At 41.1% G+C, this 16,487-nt stretch overlaps 1 protein-coding gene across 1 annotated transcript in view; it reads left to right on the forward strand.

The window, feature by feature from the left end:
* The first annotated feature begins 3,721 nt into the window (after positions 1-3,721).
* Positions 3,722-16,487, forward strand: part of bckdhb (branched chain keto acid dehydrogenase E1 subunit beta) — a 68,459-nt gene continuing 55,693 nt past the window's right edge. Inside the window, exons 1-6 of the mRNA XM_076280936.1 lie at positions 3,722-3,934; positions 5,699-5,776; positions 7,095-7,163; positions 9,259-9,392; positions 10,769-10,924; positions 12,211-12,319. Of these exons, the coding sequence (XP_076137051.1) occupies positions 3,739-3,934; positions 5,699-5,776; positions 7,095-7,163; positions 9,259-9,392; positions 10,769-10,924; positions 12,211-12,319 (742 nt within the window). The 5' untranslated portion in view covers positions 3,722-3,738. The remainder of the gene's footprint in view (positions 3,935-5,698; positions 5,777-7,094; positions 7,164-9,258; positions 9,393-10,768; positions 10,925-12,210; positions 12,320-16,487) is intronic.

Consider the following 16,487-nt stretch of genomic DNA (forward strand, 5'->3'; position numbering starts at 1 on the left):
TTCCCAGATCAGTTCCTATTTCATTATTAAAGTATAACAGTGTTATATGTGAAAACAAAGACTTAACAGTTAGCGTGAGGAGATGGCATGTAGGCTAATGAGAGCTGTCAATTGTGTAACCTAGCTTAAGTGTAAACTAGAAAGCTGTTTCGTACATCTCATCCAGGGTTTTGGTCTGTAGAAGTTACAAATATTTTTTTACGTTCTTCACGTTTTCATGCCGTTGATTCATCGTTGAATTTCGGTCGTCTGACAAACCGTTTCCCTAATAGTTGCTAACCTGTTAGTTGGTTGGCAATGCGGAAATTGCATTGCAACCAGCTAAGATGCTAACTTAGTTAGCAGCTAGGAAACGCAACCCTGACCAATCAACGTTGATTCGACCTTCTTTGCTATGTGGGTAGCCTCCATACATTTCCGTTGGTTCCTTAAAACATGTACATTTAACTATTAGAACTTTATTACTGCTACAAACAATGTTAACTTGACTTATTATACATTCTCGTTCTCTGGATAGGTAATACTGACAATCGCGCAAGCGTAGAACCGATCATGTAGTGTCGTAAACCATCGTAAAAGACGGATCTGGCAGGCGGTACGGATCGTGTACTGACACCCACTCATAGATATATATAGAACACTGTCCCATTCACTCCCAGAGACGCCGGGCTTCCCTGGAAATGACGATTTTGTGGCGCTTGTCCAATAAACGTGTAGCTTTTCTGCACTGAGATCAGCCCACTCTGTAGTGCCATTGAAAGCCAGTGAAGCCGAGCGTCTATGGGTTTTTTGCATGGTTTTTTGATAGATCGTGTTGTTACAGCAATGTATTATGGGTGCGAAATCACGATAAATGACCTGCAAAACCTTATTGCTGAACAAACTAGCCATGAAGTTGAACATTTTTTCAGTATGTTCTAGTTGGAATAGTAGGCTAGAAGCTAATGTAATAGTGTTATTTGATGCGATTTTCCGTGATATTTTAGAGGAGGCTGAGCTTCCCCTGTAGTCTTAGAGCAATCGCCTCTGGATATCACACATCATGTGAACGTGCGGAATCTAAGCTTTCCAATGATATTAGCGCCAAGTTGCTGTGATAAATGGTTCGCGAGAGAATTAACATTGAACCGACTTTCAATTTAGGCTAATCATATTTGCATTTACCCATTACTCTCGGTTTAATATTTCACTAACCCTTCACACAACACGTGGAAACCCCTATTTCACAATAAACAGCAAACCTACCGAATACGAGGATATAAAGCATGCCTCTGTGCAATAAGTGGTTCCTGAGTAATCCGGTTTTGAAATTGCAACACATTTCTACATAGCCTCATTGGGGCGAAATTATAATGTATTCTAATGTAAAGTATTTGTCAGTAGGCCTACATACATTTTTGTAAATTGCTCAGCCATAGATTATCCCATTATCATGGTTCTTATATTGTCAGGTTCCAGCCAATCCCATTACAGATAAATTAATATATATTGGCATGCTTCCTAGTGACATTAATACAAAAATATGAAGAAAATAAAATAACGAGACACAAATATTGATATAAAGCCTGACATAAGCCATATGCAAACATTCACATCATGCAGATATGGGTACATCCTGAAAAAGGAATAGCATGTAGGCTATAGGCTATGGCCATTACAATGACCAATATATTATCTTAAATAAACTAGCTGAATAACACAGGTGACCACTTATGCATAATTTCATGGAGTGCTGAAATGTACACACATTTTTGAAAATTTCTGAACTGTGAAATGTAGCATATGTTTTTGTGGTTGTGAACTTATTACAATATCACTATAACTATTCCACCTGTGTGTGCATGGTTATAATTCTGAAGTGCAAAATAGCTTAGGCTACAGCACAAATATTTCCATAAAAATAAGCAAGTCTGACCTCTTTTGAAAGTGCACCTGATTGATGCATTTAAAAGTTAAAATATACAAACATTTCTTAAATTCTTACAAAACACCCACCCACTTTTTAAAATTGTTAGTTTGGACCCCCCCCCCCCCCCCCACACACACACACACACACACACACACACACTTTTGCCGTGCGAAATACCAGTGCTGTTTTCAGCATCTGTTTAGTGCTTCATTGTCATTTTCATTGGATTCTCCCATTTGCGCGTAAATCGCTCATAAACTTTTTTTTTTTTTTTTGTTACACGCATTCTCCCATTCCGCTTCGGTCACACACACAGTGACAAGCGCCAAATCCCCTGCAGTGTTGAAGAGATCAGTCGTCCCCCTCACTTTTGATAAGGTAAAAAGCCTTATAGGTACGCCAAATAAATAATAACCTATAGGTTTACACTAGGCTATGTAAAACTCCCCATTAACAGCATCACGTCACTAACCACAGCTAAGACTGCACAATCTCTATTCACTCTGTTGGATATCTGAAGCCAGTTTGTCTACTTAGATACAGTAAATCCTCAAATTATGGCCGGGGTCTTAAGACAAAGTACAGGCCTTTAGGGGCAGGATTGTATTCGAGACAGCCCTTTATTTCTTATGCGAGTTTTATTTTGAGACATGCGTTTCTTGGAGCGGCATACTGGTAGGCCTTCAAAAGCATGACATTTTCGGTTTAGTTTGATATTTAATTTACTTTTGGACTGTTTGATTATATTGTTAAATGTTGGGACTGATGGGCACTGAAATCTGGGGAGGTATTTGATGATCGATCACTATTACGTTCCATGTAGTTGAAAGAGTGTCGGGATTTCAAACAAACCATCCGCTTTCATGCGTTCATTGAACGTCCGCGGTGCTGTAATGGAAACCTTATTGCGTAGCCAAGTAGCCTATTGAGTAATTTTTAAATTATGCATGATTTACTTTTTATTAATTTCGTAGGCTGGCTTTATTTTGTTATATAGAAGTATCTAAATAACCTGTTAAAATGTACCAGAATGCAGGAAATTGCATCTAGTCCAAAAAAAATTTTCTGGGGGAGGACCCCCATACCCCACGCTGAAATATCCAACCCACTTTCACAATGCCTCCGACGCCCGTTCAAACGTCCGTTCAAACGCCTCAACCAGAGCCCGTCTCTGACTTAACTCCACTTTGCCCTCATAGACATGAACTATCTTTGGGTGCATTCAGGGCACCTCGGAATGACAAGGACCGCCCCCATGGCTACTTTCCGACAGCAAGTGTTCATGTGCTTTGCCATCAGAATGTGTGACAAACACGGATGCCACAACAAAGGTTAAAACATACACTCAGTAATCCTAAACAAACAACTGTATTTGCTTAAAATATAGTGTAAGATGCTCGTGAAAGAATGATATGCAGCTTTCAAGTGACAAAAACGGCAAATTCCCAAGTTCACATTAAAACTGTTGGACATGAAAGGCCACATGGACTACAAACGAACTACAACGTGACGAGAAAAATGGCATAATATAGCACAATTTCTATGAGGCAAAGCAGGCTGATCAGGTATAGTAAGTATCCTGAAACAATGTGCACTTATACTGCTAAAATAGGATGTCCTTGTACATTCTGCGATGTTTGACATATCAGTGGGGCCCAGAGAATGTCTGGTAGGGCCACCCATAGACAGTAAAAGAAAGGGGCCACCATGTCTCTCCGATTGTAACCTCTGACCCTCCAACGCCACCCACCTTTTTAACCAATCACAACACCGTTCATGTCTTGGATAATGTAACGTCATTTTCCATTTCCTGGTCAGATGTTGTAGCAATGGCGGCGGCTGCACGGTTTCTGTCGAGGAGTGCAAGCATTAAGAGTGCTATTTCTAACGTGAATGGAGGGGTGCACAGTTGTTTGGGTATTACCCTTGTCAGACTATCCCCAAACGGCACATGCAGTTCAAGAACACAGAGGAGGCATGTTTCCCATTTCACCTTTCAGCCTGACCCGGTGCCCACTCAATATGGTAATGTTAACTTAAACGTCCTTTGTTTTTTTTTGTCAGTTAACATATTTGTTTCTTTTTTATTATGCTCCCGATAGAAACAGGAAAGTGGCAAGAATGCCACACCACCACAGCATTAGAAAGTAATACCACAAGTCAAAGGCAATAACACTGAAGTGCGCTAGTTAGCAAGCTAACTGTAGCAATTTGCTGCAAGTTTACTTTTGGGAAAGAGGAGGTTCAGAATTGTCCGCACGTAGTGGATTTTTTTTTTACAAATGCATCGTCTCCGTGAGTATATCTTCTTTCAGCTCTGTATGAGAAAATAGACGCTTCCATCTCCACCGAATGGACTCGAGAATGTTGTTATTAACCCATAGCATTCAAAGGTGGTTGTCCTTGTGCCATGGACTTCCACTAGGGGAGCGATTACAGCCACGTTTTGAATGACAAACATTGAAGTGACAACATTGTAGTCAGAGATATGTGAAGTATAACTTATGTAGTGGTCTTTGATGTCTCAAAGAGCTCCGGGTTTTTTAAAGAAAGTATGTCTGTAACAAGATCATTTGAATGAGTGCTGTGCAGATGATCATTCATTGCTGAGGGATGTCTCCTGATCATTATCTTGAGTTAGTTTAATCAACTCCAAATTGTTTTGACTATATCAGGTTCCAAGTATGTGTTTTAGGAACAAACCTGGGTAAGTGGTAAACCTCCTACAATAAAAGCCCTATGGCATTGTTTTGTTAGGAGAATAAAGCCATACAACTCTTCTGGAGGTTTACCACTTACTCTGTGTTAATTTACCTAGGTTTGTCACCTTCAACAACTGTAGGCCTAGTAGATGGAGATTAAATGTTAAATGTCACTATTGTATTGTTATTTGTATTTCGCTTTGGACAAAAGCACCTGGCAAATCCCATAACCATAACTTATAGGGCATCTATGTCGGGCAAAACTGAGTGTGCACCAATGTTGCTCCAGCTGCGAGATCACAACACATGATTAACACGATGTATTCACAACATACCACATGATTGGCACGATTTATTCACATGTCAACTTGTGCCGCGGAAGGGGCGGAATATGTGTAGACGACTGCCATGTTTGCGTTACCAACTAACTCCATACATTTCTCAAGAAGATTGGTTACTTTCCCAGGACATCAGCCTGAGTGAACCCAGACTGATTCTCAATTGAGATTTGGACTGCAAATCATTGGTTTACCATATTTTACCTTAAAATGACTTCTCCAAAATCATTTTGATGGCACATAAACTCTTAATAGGGCAAACAACACTTCTGCTGCACTCTGAGCAGGTCTTATTGCTTGTAAAATTGTGCTTTAAACTTAAGTTGGTACATTAAACTCTACTGAATTATTTCCAAAGTATAGCAGCAAACACAATTGTAAACAATGGTTTTACATACAGTTGTTTACTCAGTTTCAAAGGAAATACATGTGCCTGACATTTAAAACTGATGCCATCAGTGCAGCCATTGGCAGTGCCAACCGTCTGTCATTGTACAAAGCCTGTCCCATACTGGATATGCGGTTGGGATTGGTTCCTCGGTCTTTGGTGATTTGGAAGTCTGCTCCATTGGGAGAATTGCCAGACTGACTTTATTCAAATTCAAATGTGCTAGCCACCCAGGCAAGGACATCGCTACACAATGCAGTCGTTTGTATTCACTATGTTGTACTTGTAATCTCAGTCTGTGTCATTTTTTCTCGGAAGTGTTTACCCATTTAGACTAATTCCAGCTTGTATGTACTTGCAGGGCCCACTCAGAAGATGAACTTATTCCAGTCGGTAACTAGTGCCTTGGATAACACACTTGCTACAGATCCCACAGCAGGTGAGCCATGTGGTTTGATTTGGTTCTCTCCTACATGTCCCCTTGATCCCTTTTAAGTGTGCAAGAAAAAATATTTGGATTTGCAATGACAAAGAAGATATGACAACCAAACAGTGTTCTTCAGTGTTATACACCTGTTATCGGTTTCACCCCAAACACCCCAAAGAAAGTAAAAATATGCACAGGAGAAACAGGACATTTTTTTGGCTATTAGCTTTCAGATACACTCAAAAATTACAAGTTTAAATGTATTTCTTTTTTTACAACAAATCTACTGATGGTTTGTTGTAACACACACCTAGAGAGTTTGTACAATTCTAAAACTAGTCTTAACATACATAGGTCTAAATAAGGAAACTTTCTTGATCATGCAAGAGATGCCATGTTCACCATTACACCAGCCGGGCAGCAGGATGTTTAATTGTCTTGTGTGGCTGTGAGTGGAATGCTGCACTGCTTTAAAAGTCAAAACCAGTTCTTCCATGTCTACACCAGGCATTCATTGGTACAGAGACTTGAGTCACAAGACCGGACTCTGATCCACATAGCATCATAGATCGTCATTATAAAAACATCATTGTAATATTTTTGGTCCATACTTCCTCCAACAACAAATATGTCCTTGTTCTGTACAACAAAAGAATGAGGAAGTCTTGAGAAAACCTGGAGGTTTGAAATCCCTCATGAAGAACCCAAAGAGCATATGACACTTGAAGGAATCTGGCTCTGGCTCTGATGTTCCGTGTCAGAAGCAGACTGAGGTTCAAGGATTGATCAATTGAGAGTTGAGTGTAGAGAGAACACACACCTCCCACACAAAGGTGCTGGAGAAAGGTCAAGTCCAGACTGACAAAGGAATCACACAAACTCTTGTGACTCCTCTTACAGAAGTAAACTGCTTTACAGAAGTTTAATATACAACATTTCGGCCAATGTTGTCTCAGAACACACCTGAAGAAGGCTGCTGACTAACTGAATGTTGGGTATTAAACTTTTTTTTTAGAGCAAATAACAGTGTGGTGATTCTTAACCCAGTTGACCAGTTTAGAAACCATAAAATTGAAAGGAGTAGAAATGACTTAAGTGACGTTCTTCCATGTACACAACTTCTTACTTTTCAGATGACCTTGACGGCTCTAACAAATGAAAGAAAATGTCTTATGCTTGTCATTTTTAATTAGTTATGGAATTACTGATCTTGGGGGGGGGGGGGACATTATGTACATTATACTGTTTTTAATTCAGTTTGAGACGCCAAAGGGAAGTTGTCATGGGAAATTGTAATTCCAAAGTCGTTATATGATCTTCTGCTCTCCAGTCATCTTTGGGGAAGACGTTGCTTTTGGTGGAGTGTTCCGCTGCACAGTTGGCCTTCGAGATAAGTATGGTGAGTACTCTCCAGTACTGTCTGACTTTTTAGTATTTTGGCACTTCATGACGGGACTTCAGAGCTAGATCTCTATTTTTTTTTTTCCCTGTCTGCAATATTAATTTAATCCAAATGACTTCGTATCAAATCAAGTCTAGGTTGTATGTAATGTAATCATTCTTATCCACATTAAGGCTGTGGTCACTATGATTGTCTTCAAAAAGATGTTAACAGATACATATATGACTACCTCTGTTTTTCTTAACTTTTCGATTTATACTTCTGATTGAAGGCAGAGATGGAGTGTTCCCACAGAATTGTGAATTCCCCTCATGTTATGATTATTTATTTTGTTCTCCACTAGATGGCAATAAAGGTTTACTTTTGAAACTCTCTTTCCTGTTTTCAAAGCATCATGAAAAATACATTTTAAAAAGTAACAATGATGCGTCAGTGAGCGTAGAGACCTAGTTGTAATTTAGTCAGTTAGTCTTCATTTATTATTCTACCATATGTACTCCTACATGTTGCTGTTAAGGCTGTGTAGGTTTCAATGAGTAATAGTGATGAAGAGGTAAACTGACCAAAATAGCAATAGTTGTTCTTAAAATACAAATTTCTTTTGAATCAAGGTGTTTTTTTTATTACACTGTGATGAATATGTGTTTTCCATGCAGCTTTTAGTGAATTTTCTTTGGATTTTGTGAAAGCCTCTGAAATGATGTGTCATTTGATGCATCTCCACTGCAGCTGCCCTCTGACACCAGCTCTCCGAGCCGCCTGTGGCTGCTGCACTACTCTATTCCCCTCGCGTGGCACACAATCAGCGCACACCCTCCACTCCGCCTGCACCACAGCTAACCACTTTCCTGTAGCTTCAGTTCTGGTGATGTGGCATAGTGTGTGCATCACTCTCACACACACACACACACACACACACACACACACACACACATATTCATGCACACACACTTCCTCCTCACAGGTATTAGCTTTCATTGACGTCAGGGTGTTGACCTTTTGGGATTGTTATTTTCCATGTCATCTAGTTGGAAGGTGGGGTACGAGCTTATTCTTGCAGACCTATTCTCTGACAATGAAAGGAACGGTAACTGCTCAGTGGAGTGAACTCGAGAGAAGAGTGTTATTACCAATCACAGAAGTAAGCTGTAGAGTGGACAGTACACACACACACACACACACACGTACAACAATAGCAACAAACACTAACATGCAAAAAATGTGATCAAATTACACAGTGTTCCACACAGTCCAATGGATGCGTACATTCTCTCCGCACAACTAAATGCATCTGTACGGAACACAATGAAATGAAATGCTGTTAAGCATCAGCAGGGACGTTTTGCATGATCATTTTTATGTCATCTCACAGAGATGTTCAAGGCTAGATCTGTAAATTCCATGTGGTGATACTGAAAGCCCATGTTTGATTTTTATTCAAAGTGGAAAATGGTGGCTAATATCTGAAATGGCCAGAACATTCCATCCCCGAGTGTTTCCCGTCTAGCTATTACCAAAAAGCTGATGGAATAAGCAATAAAAACATTAATCTCAATTATTTGGCACTTTGTTCAATTATAGGCTAGGCTAAATTGCTCCCCCTCATCTTTCAGGAGTATCATTTTGAAAGTTTTTTTATTTGCTTGATTTTTGCCAGCTCAAATGGAAGATTCCAAGGCTGATTCCCATTATAGACCGAAACTTAATTTTTGAGTGAATATCACATAGCATGGATGCCACTGTGACACTGATCGGTGTTCCTACGTCCTGGCTGACGAGCTCATCCAAAAGCTTTCCGTTTGTATCTGTAGATTGGTGAAGATGCGTGCCACTTTCCCACTAACTCAAGGCCATATCACAGATTCATCCTGTGTGGGCTTTGAAGCCTGACTGAATAGCTACATCTTTGTTTTCTCTGACTGAAATGGTAGTTAATCAAAGGGCTATGTAGTTAGAGTGCATTGATGTATTACATGTTTGATTTGGACAACTAAGGTACTAGTGGTTATAAAGTGATCATTTGTACACTTAGTCATTTAGCTGACATTTGGCATACGTTTTCTCAGTGTGTGTCTGTATGTTTCTCATCTAGGTAAAGACCGCGTGTTCAACACTCCCCTTTGTGAGCAAGGAATTGTGGGATTTGGAATTGGTGTTGCCGTGGCAGGAGCTACAGCCATCGCCGAGATCCAGTTCGCTGATTACATCTACCCAGCATTCGACCAGGTGAGCTGGGTTGGTCTCCATGGACTCTTAAGTCTCTCTCACAAGATCTTGGCAGTCTCCCCCCCGCGTGCTCTCTCTCAGACTCATATAGATGAGTTTCTCCATAGAAACCCTGTCAGTGTTTATAGAGGGATGATTACCTTACAGGGTTTTTTTTTTCTGGACACACAATTGTGTCAAAAAAGCCCCCTGAATATTGCCAGCTTTTGTCATTGTGGTCTTTCGTAAGCTCAAAAAATAAATGAACGGGTAGTGGACTGTCCCTTCAAGGAAGGTTGCCATGTTATTCCTTCCTGCTAAAGGCTTGCCATGTCCTTTGCTCTTGAAAAGGAAGGCCCCCCCCCCCCCCCCCAGCAAAACAAAATAAGTAACAGGTGGGAGTGAGAAGCTTCCAGGCTGCTCTCTCTTGATGTCTGAATAAACACAAGAGCACAGAGTTCCCTCTGAGTCTTTTGTACAAGAGCAAGGCACAGGATGTGGATGGGGGATTAGGAGGAGGGTTCTGGGTTCTGTCTTTATTTATTCATCATAAGTATTCATATAAGTGTCATAAGTATCCATCAATCAATCGATTATTTGTCAATTTTTAAATTAATTTCCAACTATTTTCATTGTAGAATAATCCTGCAGTATATATATATATACATATACTCCTGTATGACTGTAAAGTGAATGTTTTGGGGGGGTGGGCAAAAGGAGATGTGTTCTTGGATTAGGGCTTTATTCATTGACAGACACAGAGAATGATCAAATGAGTGTTGCCAATTTCCAGTTACACGGTACAGGTGACTGGTGTCAAGCTGCAGCATCTGGGGCTAATGTTGGATTTTGTTTTTTATCTTGCTTAAATATCAAAAGCAACTTCAAATGCAGGAGAGAGAGATATATACACCTAGTAAGTTTATATTTCCAGTCTTACTGTATCTTACAGTAATCCTGTAATCCAGAGAAGTCATCAGTAAACTCCATCAAAACTGATTTCCAGAGATCAGTATAAAGGGTTCCCACGGATTCTTGAAATCCTTGAAAGTTTTTGAATTAAAGGAAAATAAATTCTTTGAACGTTTTGTCATGCAAATAAACCTAGGCATCAATATACATGAGCCATTCATTGAAAGTGCTTGGATTTCTCTCCTTGATCCATGGCTCAAACGGTGCGGTGTTGGATTCTTGGATTTGGGGAAACTGGGCATGAAAAGTCTTAAAAAGCAAATTTTATGAGGTGAGGGAAGTGGGAACCCTGGCTAGGCTGAACAATCTAACCACTCGATCATGCACATCTGAGTAAATAATTTCAGGAATACCTGTTTGAAATTATGCTCATCTTATCACAAGGGACATTTTGTTCATTTCCGACTTTGTTCTTGTGTGTCTAGATTGTAAACGAGGCTGCCAAGTACAGGTATCGCTCAGGAAATCTGTTTGACTGTGGGAACCTGACCATCCGAGCCCCATGGGGTTGTGTGGGCCACGGCTCACTCTACCACTCACAGAGCCCTGAGGCCTTCTTCGCCCACTGCCCTGGCATCAAGGTACATGTCACCTGTCTCTCCTCACACTCCTGTGTGTGTGTGTGTGTGTGTGTGTGCGCGTGCTAGCGTGTGCGCTTTCTATCTCGTCTCTCAGATGTCCTTTCACAGCATATACGTTCATTCTCTTAATCTTTCAATCATGTAAAATACTCTCACATATTCCCCACATTTCAGGGCATGATTTATTCACTTAGTTCCAATTCTATAGCCTATTTGGCTCAGATGGCAAGTTGCTAAAGCAACATTTGCTGCCTGATGTATGAAAGGTAGAACATAAATTGTAACAAAAATATTTAAGTAGATATTGAGCTGATGGTTATAGTTATAGGTTATGGCTGTGTTATAGGTTATTGTCTCATTTATTTGTCTCTTTATTTCAGTCTCTTTTTCTTTCACACCGCTCTCTCATTTTCTCCCCACTTTTCTCCATCCCTCCTTCCTGCCTCAGGTGCAGTTAATGCTCCATGAACTCCACCACGCTCCCTGCTCCCCCCCCCCCCCCCCCCCCATGACAACTGATGCGGATGGCTGATCAGTGCACCGGTGTTATTAAGTTGACATTTAGTAGACTTGTTCCACGCAGCCAGGCAAAATGAATCCCAGTGCCCATTGGAAAGGCACAGAGACACGAGGGAGGGCTATTGCTGGGCTCCAGGCACAGCCAGACCCTACTTAACAGGCCACAACTGCAGCTTGCTGTCCACAGTCAACACAACAAGCTGCCATGGCCGAGGGTTGTGTTGTGGTGGGGTCCACCAACAGCCCTGCCAATTATGGGAATGAAATCCACGGCTCAGGTTCAAGACAACAAAGCCCAGAAGCCCCAGTAATCAGCAGTAATTTGAATTTCATAGCAGCATCGTTAACCAGGCTCTTGGTTTTCATTATGTTTTTTTTTTTTTTAATTTAGGCCAACTCAATTATGTGCTGGAAGCACTGGAGAAGCAAGCTGTGTGGTGACTTCTTTGGTCATTGGCGTCAGTACTAGATAACTAGCACAAAGAGTCTGTCTTAAGGGATTTCTGTCAGTAACTATACAGTAGATGGTGAGCTATGCTGTGTGATAGTGCCATCTTATCTCTGATCATTGATGCCAGTTATATGGCACATGTGGATGTCTTCCTCTCTGTCTGTCTCAATATTAGTGTCAGTATTGGTCATAGCTCTTGGAGCTCCTGGTGATCGGTTGGGTCAGCAGTCTAGATGGTGATCACCTAAAGATGCCAGAGATCCTTTAGAGCAGTTGATGAACGTCTCTGATGATGGCTGTCTGTTTTTCTCCTCAGATCGTGGTCCCCAGGAGTCCTGTTCAAGCCAAGGGCCTTCTCCTCTCCTGCATCGCTGACCAGAACCCCTGCATTTTCTTCGAGCCCAAGATCCTGTACAGAGCAGCAGGTGAGCCATCGTGTACTCACCCCGTCTCTCTGTCTGAGACTCTGAGTGGGTTTGGGAAATGAACTGCGAGGTGAATTTATGACTTCTGATAATCCACGCTAAATGTCCAAGAGCCCTCACTGCTTGGAGTAGGGTCCGTTGAGGGGTATGAAGCAAAAAATCATCAGCACGTTAACCACACTGTAAAATGGTTGACAGGATTTGCCTATGAAGAGCCCCTGACCGTCTGGCGCCACTACAAGGCTGATGTTTGTGTGGAGAGAGTACACCGTTTATTGCATTGTGTTGACTTGAGAAAGGGTTTGCGGTTTCTGAGCTCGCCATAGCCACAAGTATGGCGATCCTGGAGCGCATTTTGACAGGTTGGCAAAAAGGCCATTAAAATAAAAGAGAAATCTGGTTCATAGGGAGTGAGAGAACGAGGGAGAGTGTGTGCATGACTAAGGAAATGAGATGAAATGAAAGAAGTCAAGCTTTTGTTTTTTGCTGGTGGTGTTGTGTTTTTTTGCGTTGTGTTCCATTTTTGTCCTTTGAGTTGAAGGGGATGTCGGCCTCCAGATGTCAAGTGAGTGTTCGTGTTTTGTGTAAAGTTAAGAACAGGCGTGTTTAAATGAACTCTCCCGGTCGTTACACAGTCATTAACATCATAGGAACTAGCACCATGTGGTTGTATGTGATACTAAGCATGCTCCTCTTGATATATTACGGGTTCCCTGGCGCCAAACAAGACAGAACTTCACTGTGGCTTGAGTTCAGTTGAAACTGGATGGTGAATTATGCCTTCTAACTGCCTGAAATCAAAATCCCCATTTACATTGATTACTATTTATATGGGCCCAAGGTGAAATTTCCATCCTGCTAGATTGATTTGTTTTCCATGTTTGTTAATATGATCCCAGAACACTATTAGACTTGCCAGATGGTCTGTTCTGAGTTGTGATTTAAATGTATCTGTGACATGTCATTAAGGTCATATACACTTTGTGTGTACGTGTGTTTGTGTATTATGTGTGTGTGTTTGTGTATGTGTTTTCTTGCCGAGAGCAGTCCTTCCAAACAGATGGGCAAGCATTTTGGAGATGTGTGTGTTTTTTTGTGTGTTTTTTTTTATGTGTTTTTTTTATTTTTTATCTTTCCTTCTCAATAATATGCCAGTGTCCTCGGGAGTTCCCACTGTTCATCCAAATTCTCCAAAACTGGCCCACTCTTAGAAGACCCCCATCCAGCCAGCGGCCAGCTGGCTCCTCTGTCTTCTCTGAGGGGTCTCTTTGCATGACTTGTGGGTCGCAGGTTTGGGATGAGATCTGCCTCGTGTCACGCTTCGATTTATGGCATGCTGCAAATCAACTAATTCAATCCAAATGGTTTTAGGTGACTGTGAAGGCCTGTTTTTTGTGCCTTTTTGTCCCGTAATGTAGCAGAACGATGAGTTTAATAATGGCTTTTTAATGTCACGAGGAATGGAGGAGGAAATGTTGGTTCTTCCATTTGGAATCTTATTCGCATAGTCCATTTTTGACTCACTCCTTTGCCTGGGCCTCAGAATAGTTTAGAAAACCAGGGAATTTTCAGGTTCCAAAATGAACCAAAATGCCTGCGTGCTGCTGTTCCACGATGCAGTCTCAAGACCGAACAGACACAGAGCAGTTGTTCACTCGAAGCGCTCCGTCCATTTTGCCACAAGTGATATGACGTGTGCATTATGTGGCTTTTGTTTTTAGCCTTCCTGTCACACTGATCACATCAGCCCCTCTCTGTCCAGGCCCTGCAAAAGGACCTGGTCCTGGTTAGTGTGGTATGTGCATGCCACCAGAGAACTACAAATGTCTCTTCCCTCAGGTTGGGCATCAGCATTTAGTTAACATTTCACAAGCATTAGCTCATTGTGCAAAATCCGCAACAGCAGTGGTCAGGATGGTCTAATTCTCCATGCACAAGCAAGGCTTCCATGTTAGATGTGACTGGCAGCCGTCAGTTAGAAGCTGGAGGTAAGATGAGGGGGGTGATGCAGTGCAGAACTAGAAGGATTTTACATTGAAACTTTCAGAATAAAAACCAACTGTTTAAATTAAAACGTTCAGCTGGTAGTGTAACTTTGTGTGTGTGTGTGTGTGTGTTCTCTCTCACTCTGTTTTCTCTCCATGCATTTTTGACCATATCATTGTTGTGGTAGACCAGTGGCATTAGTGGATAATGTCTCTCATGTGTTTCCGGCTTTTTCAACTGGTAGCTTTATATTAGGAATTGCTTCGGAAATAGCTATGATGCACAAAAGTGGGGGTATTTCATTAATTAGCTTGAATGGTTTTAGCTTATTTTGGTATTTGGTATTTGGTAATTGTCTTCATGCTTGTTAGACAGGCCACACATTTCCTTTCTTTCTTTCTTTCTTTCTTTCTTTCTCTTTCTTTCTTTCTTTCTTTCTTTCTTTCTTTCTTTCTACTTACATGATGCATACATAATCTTATGTGATCATGTGAACAATATTCAAACCAAAAGTACTGCACTAGGGTAAGCTTACCCCCTCTCTCTTTTAGTAGGCATCATCCTGCCCCCCTTACCCCCTTAGCCACCTTAGATTGTTCTGAATGCATTAGTTTACGTAATCACACAGAACCATGGTAATAAAAAGCACACAAAGTTATTGGTTATTTGCTACTTTGACCTAGCCTGGCGAGCCAGACCCACATTAAAATGTAGGGTCTGGGCACTCACCGTTCGCAGTGTTCAGTCCGAGGGGCGGGATAATCAGTTGTCTTTCAAATTCCCTCTGCACGCAATAGGACAGCGGCAGCGCTATGAGTCCCATGCGTTTCCCACCAACGGAGCTAGTTGGCTAGTTCAAACGTTTGCCAACATAATAAAAGCTTAACTCGTGTCACACTGTTCGCCAGCAGCAACATCCATCTTATTTGTTTTCAAGTAGCAGGGAATTCAAGCCAAACTGTTGCAACTCTGCCATCAATCATTATGTTAAGCCCACCTAACGACTCTATACACGATTTCAATGGCCTGATTAAGTTTCGATTTCTGGAGCTCACAAGCCAACGGAGAGTTGCTAGACTAGCCCTGGCAGCAAATGTAATTTGCTGCCGCTAGGGGCGCGTCTAGATTTCTAGGCTAACTTTGACCACAATATCTGGACTTATTTCTCTATACCAATACACAGATTTATGTTCATATGATTATAGTTATACTTGTAATTTGTTCAACCCTCAATGGCATAAGAGAACTGGTGGCTCCGCGTGCCATTCTTTCATAATCACAGCTGTGATGATCTCTTAAGGGTTTCTGTACCGCATCCTCACTCACTTAACCAGGCCGCCCACTTAAATGATCTACTCCAATGGAGCCCACTGGATTGGCAGACAAGGAAGAACTATTGTCTGAGTGTTGTCCTTCGTGGGGCCGTGTGTGTGTGTGTGTGTGTCTCTTGTATGAATTCATTTAATCCCCTTGAGTCATATGGCAATCAAATTCAGGTTAATCAAGATGTCAGTGTGTCCTCATCAAACCACAATTGAAGTGAAATTTATATGTTTCATGAATAAGATGGCGTGATGTTAATTATTGTGATTCATCTCTTATTTGAGCATGAGTTCATCTCTTCTTTCATTTGTGTGTCAAGACATGAAATTATTCTGCATCCATTTAAAAAAAAACCCAACAACAAACAACTTGATTCACTTGATTTATTTTCCGTAATTTGGAGCAATATCATTTTCAGCTTAGGGCAACCAAAGAAAGATATCCAGAAGTTTGAGAGAGAAAGAGAGAGATTCCAAGTTGAATGCCTCAGTGCAGTATTTGTGCTCAAATGCGCTCAGCACTGTGCTTGCGGTGTCTCATAGTATTGTGGGCTAGGTCATCCTTTCTCAAACTTTTTTGACCAATCAAATTATCATTATGATTATCATTGTCACAGTTATTATTGCTATGCACTTCAAAGTAGTCAATGTTTAAAGTGCTAACATTGTTCACAAAAAGTTTGTGAAAACATGCACATCAGAGGACTACTTTACTAATGTAAAATATAATTACATTATATCGAAGCGGCGGTCATATAGGTTTAGTCAGATTTCCAAATCCAAGTCCAAATTTCTGTCAATGATTTCCGGGACACTGAAAGACCGGGGTAAACAAAACTTGGTGGGCATGTAACCCCATA

This window comes from Alosa pseudoharengus, unplaced genomic scaffold, assembly GCF_046254945.1.
Source record: "Alosa pseudoharengus isolate Yale_2024_CS ecotype anadromous, Long Island Sound unplaced genomic scaffold, YU_APseudo_1.1 YU_APseudo_1.1_scf_12, whole genome shotgun sequence".
Classification (NCBI taxonomy): Eukaryota; Metazoa; Chordata; class Actinopteri; order Clupeiformes; family Clupeidae; genus Alosa; species Alosa pseudoharengus.